This window comes from Haliotis rufescens, unplaced genomic scaffold, assembly GCF_023055435.1.
Source record: "Haliotis rufescens isolate VD_foot unplaced genomic scaffold, xgHalRufe1.0.p SCAF_10, whole genome shotgun sequence".
NCBI lineage: Eukaryota > Metazoa > Mollusca > Gastropoda > Lepetellida > Haliotidae > Haliotis > Haliotis rufescens.
In genome coordinates, this window is record NW_025963780.1 from 36,473,715 (window position 1) to 36,491,680 (window position 17,966).

The 17,966-nt window shown below is 43.5% G+C and overlaps 1 protein-coding gene across 1 annotated transcript in view; it reads right to left on the reverse strand.

Moving 5' to 3' along the window:
- Positions 1 to 17,966, reverse strand: part of LOC124131109 (E3 ubiquitin-protein ligase UBR3-like) — a 71,010-nt gene that overhangs the window by 23,737 nt on the left and 29,307 nt on the right. The window contains exons 11-25 of the mRNA XM_048390108.1: positions 17,170 to 17,325; positions 16,819 to 16,947; positions 15,925 to 15,977; positions 15,523 to 15,653; positions 14,075 to 14,223; positions 13,625 to 13,694; positions 12,765 to 12,861; positions 11,116 to 11,263; positions 9,760 to 9,861; positions 8,899 to 9,115; positions 7,435 to 7,888; positions 6,170 to 6,267; positions 5,750 to 5,884; positions 3,996 to 4,126; positions 530 to 640 (exon numbers count right to left, since the gene is read on the reverse strand). Coding sequence (XP_048246065.1) covers positions 530 to 640; positions 3,996 to 4,126; positions 5,750 to 5,884; positions 6,170 to 6,267; positions 7,435 to 7,888; positions 8,899 to 9,115; positions 9,760 to 9,861; positions 11,116 to 11,263; positions 12,765 to 12,861; positions 13,625 to 13,694; positions 14,075 to 14,223; positions 15,523 to 15,653; positions 15,925 to 15,977; positions 16,819 to 16,947; positions 17,170 to 17,325 — 2,181 coding nt within the window. The remainder of the gene's footprint in view (positions 1 to 529; positions 641 to 3,995; positions 4,127 to 5,749; positions 5,885 to 6,169; positions 6,268 to 7,434; positions 7,889 to 8,898; positions 9,116 to 9,759; positions 9,862 to 11,115; positions 11,264 to 12,764; positions 12,862 to 13,624; positions 13,695 to 14,074; positions 14,224 to 15,522; positions 15,654 to 15,924; positions 15,978 to 16,818; positions 16,948 to 17,169; positions 17,326 to 17,966) is intronic.

Here is a 17,966-nt window from a genome sequence, read left to right on the forward strand (position 1 = left end):
ATACCCCACTCAGACACAGTATACTGAGTCCGAGCCGACCAGTCCTTGTTTTAGCCCCTTAATGCCGAGCACCAGACAGGGTAACAACAAGTACCATCTTTTAACGTCTTTTGGTATGACGCTGCTGGGGATTGAACCCCGGACCTTCCTCTGGGCGAATGCTCTACCATTAGACCACGGAGGCGGTCTCAGGCCACGGATAGGTGCTGATAAACCTAGAAATATAACTTGGATGGATCTGGGATTCAGAACCATGATCGTAAGTTTCTGGCATTCTTAAGAGACGTAACTCTGCCCAGGGAACTGTGATGCCTAAGACAAATGGGCCACCATGTCCGAAGAAATGTTTTAGGTTCATCCCTTGAACTGGTACGGAGACGAAATCAAATGTTAACAAACAGATGATGGAGCGATATACTACACACATTGTGCCATTCTGTAAGCTCTCAATCCTTTGGTCAATATGTCCAAATATAGACTTAAATATTCTTTTATATATAGGAAGTTTGTTTTTTCACTTTGTACGTACATGGAGAGACTGCATATAGGAGCTGTGGCAGTCCAGGTGGAGGTAATGTCCGCATGTCTGGACACACACACCTCCCTCCCAGCCGATGTTCACCGACATCTGACACGACCTCTGAAACAGCATTTTCATCATCATAAGCACACATCATCATCATCATCATAAGCACACATCATCATCACACAATCAATACAACCACATTATCATCGCAACCATACATCACAACAACCACATATCACCACAACCACATCATCATCACAACCACATACCGTATATGACCGCGTATAAGCCGAATTTTGAGGACCAGAAAAAAGATTCTGTAGAAAGGGGTCGGCTTATCCACGGGATACACTTTCATGATAGTATTTTTCAGATCGTGATCTGTCAGAAACATCGCCTGAATGACGGTCCGATAGATTACAACTTCCCGAAAGTTTGGAAGTTGCCACGACTAGAGCCATTATTGTTATAAATTATCAATAAAGTTATTATTATACACCAATGTTGTCATTATTAAAAAAATGTTATGCATGTTACTACTTCCGATAATAAGTTTTCAATTGAATGTTCAAAGTTTATCGTTCTTCGTAAACTCCACAATCTTTACATGTAACAATATATGTAATTCACAGCTATAATATATAATCCCCAGATAAAATCGCCAATAGCTATTACGTACGTTTTGCAAAGTTCATAAATTGATAGTGAACAAGTGTCTACCTTTATTGAAAGAGGCAAATAAACAACTGTATCGGCGAGTTATTCCGTTCGCCATTTGCAAAAACATGTGATCAGCTGTTTCCTGTGACGTCACAATCGGTGACCACTGTGATTGCTTCCTGTTGTTTAAAGCAACACGGTACACAAGGAAATGAGCATTGATAATAACGGGCCGATTGGTATTGTCAGGTTGTTTACACAAACATTTTCAAGTTGTGGGTGCTTAGCGATCGTGTTGGGAGTAGGGGCTTAATTCCTTTGTTTTCGAGAGATTAGTTTAATAAACTGGAAAAGCCTGTGAGTAAGTGATGGTCATTCAATGTGTTCATAGTATGATAGTTTATTTAATTCAATTGGATTAACATACAATATTGGTGTAAAGGGGGTTATAAAAGTTGGTATATTTTTACTGACTGACATTTTCATCATGAGTTTTAAACGAAAACGCCATGCTTACGATGCTGAATTCAAACTGCGAGTCTTCGCTCCAGCTGATATATTTTCTTACGGGTTCATAATTCTATATACACCGACTCACAAAATAGCGCTTGGTTGTTGATGGCAACATATAACGATCATTATGAGATTAAAAAAACCCACGAGAAACAGCTTCCCACATTATGAAAGTGGATGAATGGTTTGTTAAATCTTTATTAGAAATAATAATGACTTTTTCAATATAATCACAACGTTTTTCATCTTATATTTTTTAATATCTGCGAGTACCGGCACATGTCTTTCAGTCCGACTTCGCAGTGTTTTTTGTCTTTCAATTCCTGATTCGGCTTATCTGCGGGTCATATCATTTTCTTTCGTATTTCAATGGTCAAATTAACACCTCGGCTTATCTACGGGGTCGGCTTATCCGCGGTCATATACGGTAATCATCACAAGATCATTGTCACAACCACATCATTATTACAACCATACATGATCACAACACCCACATCATCACAAGTACATCATCATCACAACCTAAACATCAACACATTCACATCATCACAACATTATAATCACATCCACATTATCATCGCGACATCATCAGCAGTATTAGAAATTGGCACTAGTCTCATAGTCCTTGCCAAACTGCCCAATAGTTAAAGGGGAAGAGTACACGCAAAAATCACTTTCTTTCTTTTTCTAAACAAAACGCAATTTTAGAATTAGTTAGCATCTGTGTTTGAAAATATACACTCATTTTTCTTCACAGTGAAAGTAGGAAGCTCACAATAGTGTTAAAATAATATGCCGTTATGAGGCCTTCGTTTTACGAGCGAAATAGGCCTGAGTTATCCCCCTTAGATTATGACGTAATTGGTGCCAATTCAACTGGGTCCCTGTCTATTCTCAACGCAAAAGATATCAAGGACCAGTTTGCGGTAAAACAACATGGTCTACGACACACTCCGGCGCAGTGGTGAGTCAGCATAACACAATTCTGGCTGGCATCTGAGACGCTAGAATCACAAAACTGTACCTACACCACGTGAAGCGGCTCTAACAAAGCATGATGACGTCATAATGTTTATCAATTGGCACCAATGACGTCATATTGCAAGGGGCATAAGCCATGGTGTTTTTGTTATGGAAATAGAACACTTGGTTAATGTGAAAAATATAAATCGTTTTAATGCAAAAAATATGTTAATTAAATATGATGTTTTTATATTTTTGTCTATGACAGTTCTATGTTAACACTTTTAATGTGGAAAAAGTACAAGAAAAATTGGTTCATTTCCGTGTGAACTTGCCCTTTAAGGTATCATAAGGACTAGTAGAAATTTGCCATTTGTAAGGGTTTTGCTATAGATTATCATTATAAGGACGAGGGGACAAAAACTGATCACACCAACATCATCACAATAACATCATCATTAATTATTCCTGCCCTATCTAAAAACAAAAAGAGCATATTGTACTTCAGACCCCATCCAATAATTCACACAAGGGTTTAAGAGCATATTGTACTTCAGACCCCATCCAATAATTCACACAAGGGTTTAAGAGCATATTGTACTTCAGACCCCATCCAATAATTCACACAAGGGTTTAAGAGCATATTGTACTTCAGACCCCATCCCATAATACACACAAGGGTTTAAGAGCATATTGTACTTCAGACCCCATCCCATTATACACACAAGGGTTTAAGAGCATATTGTACTTCAGACCCCATCCAATAATTCACACAAGGGTTTAAGAGCATATTGAACTTCAGACCCCATCCAATAATTCACACAAGGGTTTAAGAGCATATTGTACTTCAGACCCCATCCAATAATTCACACAAGGGTTTAAGAGCATATTGTACTTCAGACCCCATCCAATAATACACACAAGGGCTTAAGAGCTTTTTGTACTTCAGACCCCATCCAATAATTCACACAAGGGTTTAAGAGCATATTGTACTTCAGACCCCATCCAATAATTCACACAAGGGTTTAAGAGCATATTGTACTTCAGACCCCATCCAATAATTCACACAAGGGTTTAAGAGCATATTGTACTTCAGACCCCATCCAATAATTCACACAAGGGTTTATCTATCTTGTTGGTTGTTAAGGCTTCTCTCAACAATGTTCCAACTATATGATGGTGGCCTGTAAATAACGGAGTTTGGGCCAGACAATCCAGTGTTATGCAATGATCCACACTAGGTACAATGACATGCAATCAGCCAAGTCACTCAGACTGCCCATCGATCTATTAAGCTGCAATGTATAAACAGCACCGGGAACCTCCAGCTTACCTCCTCAAAGTACTTCATGAGTGTCTCCAGGCGCTTCTTCTGGAAGTCGGAGCAGGTGGAGAAGTGTGGGCTGCACGTGGGGTCCAAGGACAGCATGTGAGGGTGATCCACTTGCTGCCTGTGGCCCAGCACTACAACACACAATAGACCCCTCTATTAAGTATGGCATTGGTCAGTAATGTAGGGCATAATATATTTACAGAATGCCACAGTTTCGCCATGCAGTATAAGATGTCTTGCGCATAGGAGAGACGTATGATTGGGGGTTCAAATCTTGATTGGTCCCAATGATGTTTCAGGATTGTCTGCACCATACTTATGCTCATGGGTTTCCGCAAAGTGGTAAATGTCTGTGACCTGCATCACTTCAGGCCTTCTTCCAACATCAAGTTGTCACACTGTGATATAACCTGAATACTGTTAAAAGCAGCGTTAAACCCACTCACTAGTATATCAGTTTTGGTAATGTGAAGGATTAGATATGAGTCCCATATTAACTATAGGTACTCAGGCATGAGCCTTTTGTCAGTATATGTCCCAGGGTGTAACCATGGTTATCATGATAATAACATACAAACATCAATGCACTGCACATGTTGATAGTAATGGGTCTGTCACCTGTAGAAAGGGTCACCTGGCCCTACACTTACCACTAGATGTCTGAAGGAACACCATCAGCCCTATGGGTCTGTCACCTGTAGAAAGGGTCACCTGGCCCTACACTTACCACTAGATGTCTGCAGGAACACCACCAGCCCTATGGGTCTGTCACCTGTAGAAGGGGTCACCTGGCCCTACATTTACCACTAGATGTCTGCAGGAACACCACCAGCCCTATGGGTCTGTCACCTGTAGAAGGGGTCACCTGGCCCTACACTTACCACTAGATGTCTGCAGGAACACCACCAGCCCTATGGGTCTGTCACCTGGCTCTACACTTACCACTAGATGTCTGAAGGAACACCACCAGCCCTATGGGCCTGTCACCTGGCTCTACACTTACCACTAGATGCCTGAAGGAACACCACCAGCTCTATGGGTCTGTCACCTGGCTCTACACTTACCACTAGATGCCTGCAGGAACACCACCAGCCCTATGGGTCTGCAACCTGTAGAAGGGGTCACCTGGCTCTACACTTACCACTAGATGCCTGAAGGAACACCACCAGCCCTATGGGTCTGTCACCTGTAGAAGGGGTCACCTGTCCCTACACTTACCACTAGATGCCTGCAGGAACACCACCAGCCCTATGGGTCTGTCTCCTGTAGAAGGGGTCACCTGGCCCTACACTTACCACTAGATGCCTGAAGGAACACCACCAGCCCTATCGGTCTGTCACCTGGCCCTACACTTACCACTAGATGCCTGCAGGAACACCACCAGCCCAATGGGTCTGTCTCCTGTAGAAGGGGTCACCTGGCTCTACACTTACCACTAGATGCCTGCAGGAACACCACCAGCCCTATGGGTCTGTCACCTGTAGAAGGGGTCACCTGGCTCTACACTTACCACTAGATGCCTGCAGGAACACCACCAGCCCTATGGGTCTGTCACCTGGCTCTACACTTACCACTAGATGCCTGAAGGAACACCACCAGCCCTATGGGTCTGTCACCTGGCTCTACACTTACCACTAGATGCCTGCAGGAACACCACCAGCCCTATGGGTCTGTCACCTGGCTCTACACTTACCACTAGATGCCTGCAGGAACACCACCAGCCCTATGGGTCTGTCACCTGGCTCTACACTTACCACTAGATGCCTGCAGGAACACCACCAGCCCTATGGGTCTGTCTCCTGTAGAAGGGGTCACCTGGCCACAAATCACACAGTCGTATGTCGTCTCTTTTGGTTTCATCACATCCTCATCTCCCTCTGGCTCATCATCTGTGAGAAACCAAGGTGTAAACACAGCAACATTTATTAGGACCATTGCAAAGATGAGCAGTAAGTGAGTGCATGTTGTTAATTGTAATAGCCAGCAACATTCTGTCTTCATGATGAGGCCTGCCAATAATTAAGTCTGGGCAAGGCAAACTAATGACTGAAAACATGAGCAACGATCTACAGGACAAATTTTGTTCAATCCTTTATATTTTCAATTGTTTCAGTATTTTGTAATTTATCACTCATTTCATCAGAAATTCAGCTGTCTTCATCTCCGTTTCTTACCGTCCACATCATCCTCCATCGTCTGTTCGATGAAGGCCTTTTGTTTCGAGGCAAACTCAGCCATCAACTTCTGTTGTCTCTGCCAGGCTTTCTTACGTCTGCAAAACACACATGAACATCAATCTGTCCATACAACATGTGGCTTTCATTTTCTTGCTGGGGCGGTCGGGTAGCCTAGTGGTTAAAGTGTTCGCTCGTCACACCGAAGACCCAGGTTCGATTCCCAACATGGGTACAATGTTTGAAGCCCATTTCTGGTGTCCCCCGCCAAGATATTGCTGGAATATTGCTAAAAGCGATGTAAGATCAAACTCACTCACTCACTCATTTTCTTGCTGCTTGCAGTATTGCTATAACATGGGTACAGACTGTACCAATCTGAATTGAAGCCACTTCAACATGGCAAGTTACAACTAATCTATCCACCACCCAAACTTGAAATGACAACTTTGATCATAGTACTGGCACATGGAGCCGAACTATTGCGACCGCCTCTGTGATGTAGTGAATACAGCTTCTGCCCAGAGAGTGGAAGGTTGATGTGTTGATGCCCGGCCATGTATTAGACCAAAAGATGGTACTTGTTGTTACCCCCCCTGTCGCTCAGCAATAAGGGTGTGAGTGAGTGAGTATGGTTTTACACCGCTTTTAGCAATATTCCAGCAATATCACGGCGGGGGACACCAGAAATGGGCTTCACACATTGTACCCATGTTGGGAATCGAACCTGGGTCTTAGGTGTGAAGAGCGAACGCTTTAACCACTAGGCTACCCGACCGCCCCTCAGCATTAAGGGGATAACTAGTCGGTATACTGTGTCTGAGTTGTGTTAAACTGTGGCATGGTATCACAGTGGGCAAGCACTATTAAACCAGCATTATTCCAACAATATTGCAGCTACATGACAGTGGCCTGTACATAGAGTCTGGACCACACAAACCCATGATTGTCGTGAGCAATGACCCACTCCATGTAAGGGTATGATGACACGCTATCAGTCAAGTCACTGAGTCCCCAAAATACTGAATAAAGAATCTTGAATCTTGAAGTCACCGAGTCTGGCCACCCGATCCAGTAAGTTGAACCTATAACCTTATTTTCGCGCATGTCAAAGTTAAGTAACTCTGTACAGTGAATTATGGCACCTTGGACAATTGGGCCACCCATGGTCCCCTACAGAGAGCTACATCAGGTATCAGTACTAAAGAAGCTACGGCCACCCTAGTCCTACTTCCCCAATGAATCATGTCACACTAAACACTCACTTGGTTTCTTTGTCCACATTTTGTCCCTGTGCCTTCTTGTCCGTTTCATCGGGCCACAGCGCTCGGTAGGTGTCGTGTACGATTCTGCCACACTCCGTGCTCATCTCACACAATCTATCCAACAGTTTCCCCACAAACACAGGACCGTCCCCGATCAGGGTCTTCACAGACTCCCTCTTCTTTACCGACATCGGCACATACGACCCCGACTTCCCCGACAGTTTGCAGTGCAGCTTCAGCAGCAGCGACAGAAGGCTTTCGTTGACGCTGACACGAGACAGGTGTACTTGTTCTGTCGACATGCCTCTGCTTTCGTACTTGGGCTTCACTGTATGGGCTGTGCTGGTGCCTGTTGCCTTGGTGATGGTGCATGCTGCCGTCCCTGATGAAGGTCCCGGAATTGAGATCATGGAGGGGAGGTTGAACTGAGCTGCCGTGATAGGACCTCCCATAGCTGTGGAAAGGAATTAAATAACATGTGAGTGAGTATGTTTTACGCTGCTTTTAGCAATATTCCAGCAATATCACGGCAGGGGACACCAGAAATGGGCTTGACACAAATAGAATCTAAGGTCCATAGGAGAGATCATAGTATGTAAGAGGTAAGTGATGGCTTCACTGCATTGATCATGTACATCAAACGAATAAGTGTTAGAACCATCATTTCAACCACAAAACAAATGTCTGCACAGCATCCTCAGACAAATCACTGGTTAATTGTGAAATACTGTTAGACTGGAACCAGTGTCAAGCAAACCACACCCCACTTACATTAAACTCTACCTACTGACATGAAACTCCATCCACTTTGACTAAACAAAATGATAGTCTTGGTTCTCAGGCACTGCCCGTATCATCATAAAGCGTGCTGCATGTTTCACTTTTATTTCCATTTTCATAAAAATAAAAAAATCCTAAGACTTTAAAACAAAATAACACACAGTTACTTCCCTTTACATCTTGAGTTATAATCATGGCAACAATAGGAGTTTGTATGTTTGGTTATGTAGGGAGGTTGATGGTACACAACTGTTTATTTGGTTACATACCAGTTTGAACAACCCCCCCTCCAAAAAACCCGAAAAAAACACTGCCCGCCCGCACTATATTTTTAAAAGCATTGCCTGAAAACTAATTCTTTTATTTTTTTAAGCCTTACCTAAAACTCTATCCACTTATATGAAACTCTATCCAACAAAATGAAGTTCCATCCTCTTATATGAAGTTCCTACTACTTAATGAAACTTTACCCACATACATGAAGCTCCACCCACTTACATAAAAACTCTATCCCCTTACATGAAGCTCCACCTACTTACATAAAAACTCTATCCCCTAACATGAAGCTCCACCCACTCACTATTATGAAGCTCCACCAACTTACATGTAGCTCCGCCCACATACATGAAGCTCCGCCCACTTACATGAAGCTCCGCCCCCATAGATGAAGCTCCGCCCACTTACATGAAGCTGCACTTGGCGCCAACTGGAACATCTCCTCTAGGGTGCTGGTGTCGTTGTCCATGCTGATAGTGCACATGTCACTGCTGTTCGTCTCCACCACCAGGCGGCTCTGGAAGCTCACCTCACTTATCACCTCACACGCATTCTGCTTGATGTCGGACGTGGAGAACCACCGGTGGTACTTGCCGTCCATCACAGTGCTGGCTGGGCTGCAGCCCTACAGGAGATTCACGCAGATGTCAATCAAGGGTCTTGAAACTTTCTAGGGATTCATATGGAATTGGGTGCTTTGATGCAGGACATGTGTCATAACTTCCATACTTTAACACAGACTTACGCCACTTATAGCAATACGATTGCCTTGTGAAAAGGGCCAGTGTTCCTTAAAATGATCTACATGTCTAATAGTATCATAACTCAATGGTTCAACAAGATATGAAGTTCTCAATAAAGATCACTTCTTTTCTAATAATAAAAAGGTTTTTCCACTGCTTGACTTGGCCAAATACTTGACAACACTGGTTTATCACACATGGCTACTGACTTCATCTTAAACACTTGGAAGGATCATAACAGTTTACCAAGCAGTGAACGGGTACCCGGTAGGATGGGATGGAAATGTAAAAGGCTGAACCTTCGAGCCAGATGGGCTGACTGGGTTGTATGCTCCGAAGGGATTTGTGAACACAAATCAATGTATACTAAGTTTGTTGACTGGAGTCTGTTGACTGGGTAATAATTGTACAAGCTATGAGAATGCATTGTGTGGCAATATCCCTATATGAACGTACACATTATCATTATTATTATTCTGTAAGAAGCATACTAAAAGACCACTCCCCCTGACTGAGAGCTGCTTACCTTGCGTGATGTCTGAGGAGGGCTGTAGGTGACACACAGGTCGAGCAGGTGAACACAGTGGTAAAGAACACTCTCTGGAACGTTGGAGTCCTTCGCTAGGGCCTGCACACACAATAATGGGTGAGACTGGGTATGTTTTACTGAATCATGTGTGCACAGCTGATTGCTATTTCCGGCTTAGTTTACGAGAAAATACACGCGGTAATCTGAATCTCTGCATATAAAACAATGTCTTGGAAAGCAGGAAATACATCTTAAATGGTAAATCATCATGCCTAGTGATGTTTTATATCAAATTTCATACTTTTATTGACCAAGTTTGTTATGCCTGTTTATTCACCTGAAGTCGTTGAAAGGTTACGATAACGCTCATCAATTATTTGGACCCCGAAGGTAGCGTTGTTTGTTTTTTAAAATGTCCGGACAGAAAAATTTAAATGTCCGGTAAGCAATATTTTAATCGGGACATTTGAGATTCCAAATCGGACATGTCCAGGGCATATGTCCGTTTCCGGACCCCTGGGTGAGAGGATAGGATTTAACACAGCTTTTGACAATATTACAGCCATATCACGGTGAGGACACCGCGAATAATAAACGTCACTCACTTTTTACTGTTGGGATTGTTTGGTTTTTTTATCCCTTCTCTCACAAAAATCCAGGGCTCTGCTATAATATAAAATGGCTCACCAGATATTCACTGTTTCAGTTCTAGACTAGTGGACTAATGATCATAGGGTTTCACTGAACCATTTCTACCAGGAAGTATTTGATGATGGAGATGGGTGTCCACCGCCAAAACATCCCAAATGAATCAGAAGGGCCCTGTAGGGTGGGTGTGTGCCTTTACCAAATGACTCAGATGGGCCTTGTAGGGTGGGTGTGTGCCTTTACCAAATGAGTCAGATGGGCTCTGTAGGGTGGGTGTGTGCCTTTACCAAATGACTCAGATGGGCCCTGTAGGGTGGGTGTGTGCCTTTACCAAATGAGTCAGATGGGCCCTGTAGGGTGGGTGTGTGCCTTTACCAAATGAGTCAGGTGGGCCTTGTAGGGTGGGTGTGTGCCTTTACCAAATGAGTCAGATGGGCCTTGTAGGGTGGGTGTGTGCCTTTACCAAATGAATCAGATGAGCCCTGTAGGGTGTGTGCCTTTACCAAATGACTCAGATGGGCCCTGTAAGGTGGGTGGGTGCCTTTACCAAATGACTCAGATGGGCCCTGTAGGGTGTGTGCCTTTACCAAATGACTCAGATGGGCCCTGTAGGGTGGGTGAGTGCCTTTACCAAATGAGTAAGATGGGACCCTTGGGCCTATACATGGACAGCAAGGTAGACAAGTCCCTATAGGGTGGGTGTACCTTGTGCAGGACTGTGAAGAGGAAGGCATGCATGGTCCGGCAGTTGAGGATCCTGTACAGCCCCTTATACTGCTGGTTCACGGGGCTGGGGCTGCGGAATGGGGGCCACGGCGGGGTCTTGCTGGTGTACTTCCCACTCTGGCGAACTCTGAAACAGATATTGATGTGATCATGATGATGCAGATGTAACAATTCCTCATGAACTTTGGACAAAAAACTGAATAATGGACAAATACCATGAAGAGTTTTTTCTTTGTTACTCACTTTGTTAATATTCTCGTCTTACTATCAGCAGATCAGGCTCAATATCATAAATCCTTGGGGCCACCATCACACCAACACTGGCACTTTATTTTTTATTTGTAGTGAGGAGCTTAACAGCCATTCCAGATTATTACACTTATATATAGCAATATGTATGCATGTGTGTGTGGCTGCTTGTACTAGTCCGGACTGATGCCGGTTTTACCATGCTAGCTCACTGAGATACCATGCCGCAGTTTAACATGGATACCCTACTCAGACACAGTGTCCTATCTCCGAGCCGGCCAATCCTTGTTATATCCCCTTAATGCCGAGCGCCAGACGGGTAACAAGAAGTTCCATCTTTTAATGTCTTTCGCTATGATGCAGCCGGAGATCGAACCACCAACCTTCTGGGCAGACTCTCTACCACTAGACCACGGAGGCAGTCCAACCAAATAGAAATCTTGAAATGCTATGTGAGTGAATGTTTAATACCAAAGTCAGCAACATTCTGAAGGTGGCCATAAATAACTGAGCCAGACAAACCAGAGGATGACATTATGAGCAACATCCCTTGCCATCATGGGATGATCCCCCAGACACAGTCAGTGTCCGAAATAACTGCCTGCCCCTGGCTGGTGTGTTTGTTTGTTTGTTGTTTAACACTGCAGAAAGCAATATTCCAGCTATATGACAGTGGTCAGTAAATAATCGTGTCTGGACCAGACAATCCAGTGATTTACATCATGACCATTGATCTACGCAACTGGGATATGACATGCATCAACCAAGTCTGTGAGAGTGACCACCCAATCCTGTGAATCGCCTCTTATGACAGGCATAGTTGCCTAGATCTAATCTAGCCTGGATCTTATAGGGTCTTGTGGCTGGTAACTTTTCTGTCAGGCTGCATGAAATTTTCATAATTTGTATTCAGCTTATTAGAGATTCTCAGGTAATTGTTTGCTGAATCAAGACGCGATTTGTCTCTTGTTTTTGTGATTTTTCAATACTTCTAATGTCTGAAGCAGGCAGGCAGGCACCACTTATGGGTCACCTGCCCAACTGTCTTTTACGGTTTTGATTTGTTCAAACACTGCAAACAGCCACCTGATCAACAGACTCTGTTACAAGAAGTAATAGCATGCTGGAGACCTGGGCCCCGTTCCTCAAAGCGATCTTAGCACTAAGGCGATCGTAAGGCCCATACTGTATCATAGACTTACCGTCCTCGTAGTGCTAATATCGCTTTGAGGAACGGGGCTCTGGGTTCCAGCAGGGGTCGTAGGGCTAACAGATGAAAGAGACGATTACTGCTGTAAATGTTGGCATAAGCTCAAGTGTTTCGTCAATACAGCCTAATTCCCTGATGATGTTGAGGTGGTGAGAGTGGGATAACTCACTGTTCTGTGTATCTGTCTAGAGACGACTGCAGATCTTTCCGATAGATGGCACGGAGAGCTACGTGGACCGGGTCGTAATCCTTCTCCCACACCTCAGCTGTACACAAACACATGTAAGTTGGGTCTCTATGCATACATATACTGCATGGGGCGTCAATACAAGACTACTTACATATTCACTAATATTATAACTCATAGATTCTCAAGTAATTGTTTTCCATTATTTCAAACGAATCAAGATGTGATTTGTCTCTTTTTTTCACTATTTTTCAATGTTTATAATCATGATAATGTCTGAATGCAGGCAGGTAGTTTGGCAGCCAACATTTATGGGTCACCTGCCATGTTGAGTTTTAAAATTATTTCACACACTGCATGTAGGGCTTGGAGAATCAAACAGTGGCTCCAGGCAACTGGAGGTGAGGTGAAATGGTGTCTAACGTCGCATCCAAGATTATTGCACTTATATAGCGACGTGCATGTACGTGTGTGTGTGGCTGCTTGTACTAGTACGGACTGATGCCGATTTATAGTGCTAGCTCACTGAGATACCATGCCGCAGTTTAACATGAATACCCCGCTCGGTCACAGTATACTGACTCCGAGCCGACCAGTCCTTGTTTTAGCCCCTTAATGCCAAGCGCCAGACAGGGCAACAACAAGTACCATCTTTTAACGTCTTTTGGTATGACGCGGCCGGGGATGGAACCCAAGACCTTCCGCTCCCCTGGCGGACGCTCTACCACTAGACCACGGAGGCGGTCCCAGGCAACTGGAGGCAGCAACACTGGGCTTCCACTTGACCACCTGGGATTTCCCAGGAGCTGACTGTATTCTGGATGAGGCTGACACAGGCTTACCTTTCGGTACATACGTCCCTTGCTGCATCTTTCCTCCCATGGCAAACACTGGAGCTTTGTAGTCAGCAATCTGGGTCAGAAATCCTAAATTAGTTAAGCAATCAAATTTCATTTCCTGTCCATTCCTAATTTTGGATAATTCCCATTGTTTCTTTTCGCTTGATCATGTTGATTCCCAAACTTTAGTTGACAACTATGGCTGCTTGCACCAGAGCACATGGTGGTCAGCGTTAACCAGACCCATTTTTATATTCAAATTATTGACATTTGATCTGTTCTCCTACATGCTGATGTTACATCAATGTAGCGGCCATGACAGTTTTCATTCAAGCTCAGACACCTTGTCCACATGAACAAAGAGCTTATCCCTATTTAAAGCTGACAAGGTACAGATGTCACCTGTGGGACATAAAATAAAATAAAACTCTATCTAAACAACAGTTCACTGACCTTCTTGAGTGTTGGTTCAAACAGCTCCTTCCCATGTCCTGGCACTCCAGACTTCTCCGGCATCAAGTCCATCAGCTGACTGTGTTGTCTGTCACTCATACACAGCAGCGACGCCATCTCTAGCCTCACCAAGTCCTTCTCTCCTACACCTGGACATACAAACACACAACAGTCATCCCCAAGTCTGTTTCTCCTTCACCTGGACATACAAACACACAACAGTTATCACCAAGTCCTCTCCTACACCTGGACATACAAACACACAACAGTCATCACCAAGTCCTCTCCTATACCTGGACATACAAACACACAACAGTCATCACCAAGTCTGTCTCTCCTATACCTGGACATACAAACACAAAACAGTTAACACCAAGTCCTCTCCTACACCTGGACATACAAACACACAACAGACATCACCAAGTCCTCTCCTACACCTGGACATACAAACACACAACAGTCATCACCAAGTCCTCTCCTATACCTGGACATACAAACACACAACAGTCATCACCAAGTCATTCTCTCCTATACCTGGACATACAAACACACAACAGTCATCACCAAGTCTGTCTCTCCTATACCTGGACATACAAACACACAACAGTCATCACCAAGTCTGTCTCTCCTATACCTGGACATACAAACACACAACAGTCATCACCAAGTCCTCTCCTATGCCTGGACATACAAACACACAACAGTCATCACCAAGTCCTCTCCTACACCTGGACATACAAACACACAACAGTCATCACCAAGTCATTCTCTCCTATACCTGGACATACAAACACACAACAGTCATCACCAAGTCCTCTCCTACACCTGGACATACAAACACACAACAGTCATCGCCAAGTCCTTCTCTCCTATACCTGGACATACAAACACACAACAGTCATCACCAAGTCCTCTCCTATACCTGGACATACAAACACACAACAGTCATCACAAAGTCCTTCTCTCCTATGCCTGGACATACAAACACACAACAGTCATCACCAAGTCCTCTCCTACACCTGGACATACAAACACACAACAGTCATCACCAAGTCCTCTCCTACACCTGGACATACAAACACACAACAGTCATCACAAAGTCCTCTCCTATACCTGGACATACAAACACACAACAGTCATCACCAAGTCCTCTCCTATACCTGGACATACAAACACACAACAGTCATCACCAAGTCCTCTCCTATACCTGGACATACAAACACACAACAGTCATCACAAAGTCCTTCTCTCCTATGCCTGGACATACAAACACACAACAGTCATCACTCTGTCTGTCTCCCTCTCTGCTATACCTGCACATGTAAAAGAAATGTTACCCACACAAACTTTGACTCGTCCGCTCACCCGGAATTGTGCCGAGGGCAATTATAAATGTAAGTCTTTAAGAAGACTCTCTCCTACACAACATTCTGTACGCCCCCACTTACCTAGGTAGGTGCGGACCCCAAGCAGTGTTGCAAACAGAGACAGGGCACCTTCAACCATGGCCATTTCATGTTCCGAACGATCTCCAGGATCCGAATCAGGGGAAAAAGACAGCCAGTCTAAGATGTTGAATCTGTGCAAGTACATCAAGACGTTACAAAGAATAAAACATCCAGCTTATACGACAGGCTTGAGGCAATTGGGGGTCAATTCTGCAGAAACCTGGCACAGTCATTCCATTCATGCTCATTGGAAGAATAGGATAACTGATGCCAAAGTTGGCCAAAAAGAGTCCATTATCATGATATATAATAGGGTTCACTCACACATAATTAATCAGCTGTGTTAAGGAACTTAATGCCTCTCTTGTCTCCATGGTAACACATATGTAAGAATACACTTACCTTTCCAGTACAGTATTCACAAAATAGTCTGGATCCAACTGTGAAGCACAAACCTGCAAATAACACACACAGGGGTGAGAATGTTTTTACCCCAAAACACTAAAAATTAGCCTGGGTTCTGTGGGTAAATGAGTGAGTTATGTCTAATTAACATTATACAGTATCTCAGTTTTATAATTCTCAGCTTCATATGGGAGGACAAAAACACAGCATCAAAGGTATTGAATGTATTGACCACCGTTTTAACTGATGTACGGTGCTGAAAGAACAATGTCTTAATGTCATGTTCAAGATGACTGCACTTGTATAGCAACGTGCATGCATGTGTATGAGGCTGCTTGTACTAGTTTTAACTTTTACCGGTTTTATAGAGCAGGCCACTGAGATACCATGCTGCAGTTTAACATTGATACCCCATGGATACAGTATACTGACTCCGAGCCAACCAGTCCTTGTTTTATTCTCTTAATGCCGAGCGCCAGACAGGATAACAACAAGAGTTTTGTCTTCATTGGTATGACACAGCCAGGGATCAGTGTTGATAATTGCTGCAAATCTGGAATTCTAACTTGATAAATCCCATTACTTTTGAGGATTGCAATTCATTAACAATTTAAAACGATACATATGTATGTGTGGGAGATCTAATCAAACAAATTTACTACCGGACCCAGCTTTCTTTGACAAGTCCCACTCAAAAAAAGAACCACTAAAGCCAGTTATCTTCCCTTAGGTTTCAATGTACCTTGAGAAAGTACCACGTTAATGTCTTTGCATTGGGAAAAAAACCATCAAAACTCATTATTGCGTGTATAATGCACACCTCCTTCCACAGAGCTGTGTTTTTTAGAAAAAAAGTGTGCACTGTCCTCAAGAAAATCTGGCAGTACTGACCTGTAGGAGGTAGATGTCAGCGTCTGCCATGGAGTAGCAGAAGTGGCACTGGATGTAGGTCATTGCCTGACCTTTGATCTGTATCCCATTCCGTACCCACATGTTGGCAAATATCTGAGCCAGACACACCTGGAATACAAGACATAGAGAAGCCCTGTTCATCCCGACTGTACTGTTCCCTGTGAAACTTACTTGATAAACAAACATCTGGACATCTAAGGAATGTCCTTTACACACATAGACGTCCAGTTTCACTTTATGCTGGTTTACAAGATCTTAACATATTTTTTTCACATTTCTTTCCTGTTACACTTTGGTAACATTTGATTTCACCCATTTTTGAGTACTGACCTGAATCTGAAGGACATGGACCACTATCTTCTTGACGAGTGCATCTTCTGGCAGGATGTCAGTGAGGACCACGCCCTGATGGAGGACAGCCTGCATCATGAACACCGCCAGGTAGCGATGGAGAGGTAGGTGGAATGTCAGGTGATACGGGTTGGGCTGAAGATTGGAAATGAAAAACTTGACATAAACTGTATCCTGCCTTGGAGGGGAATAAATTTCTCAGCAGGTGAATAAATCCCTTATACCCCACCATGAACAAGACAGGCTGCACTTGCATTTCTGAGAGGCAGAATAAATCCCTTATAGCTTGCTTATAAGCAAAAAAAACGCACGCTTTTTCCGAGTCAATGGAAGTCACGTGTCATAGCACAAGTTAACCTCAGCTCAATCAAACAGCTGTTTTCAATCAATTTTGAATTTGTTTTAATTCTTTTACAATGTCATATTAAAACAGTTCGGTAAGATAAATTTGTTGTAGCAGGATCACTTGGGGTACATGGGGTTTTATGCGTCCCTTCACATTCCCATGGCAGTTGATAAAAATAAAACAGAAATAGAAGCAGCCAAGGCTGAATACCTTCATATTCCCATGGCAGTTGATCAAAATAAAACAGTAATAGAAGCAGCCAAGGCTGAATACCTCCATATTCTCATGGCAGTTGATCAAAGTAAATCAGTGATAGAAGCAGCCAAGGCTGAATACCTTCATATTCTCATGGCAGTTGATCAAAGTAAAACAGTAACAGAAGCAGCCTTGGCTGAATACCTTCATAAACTCATGGCAGTTGATCAAAGTA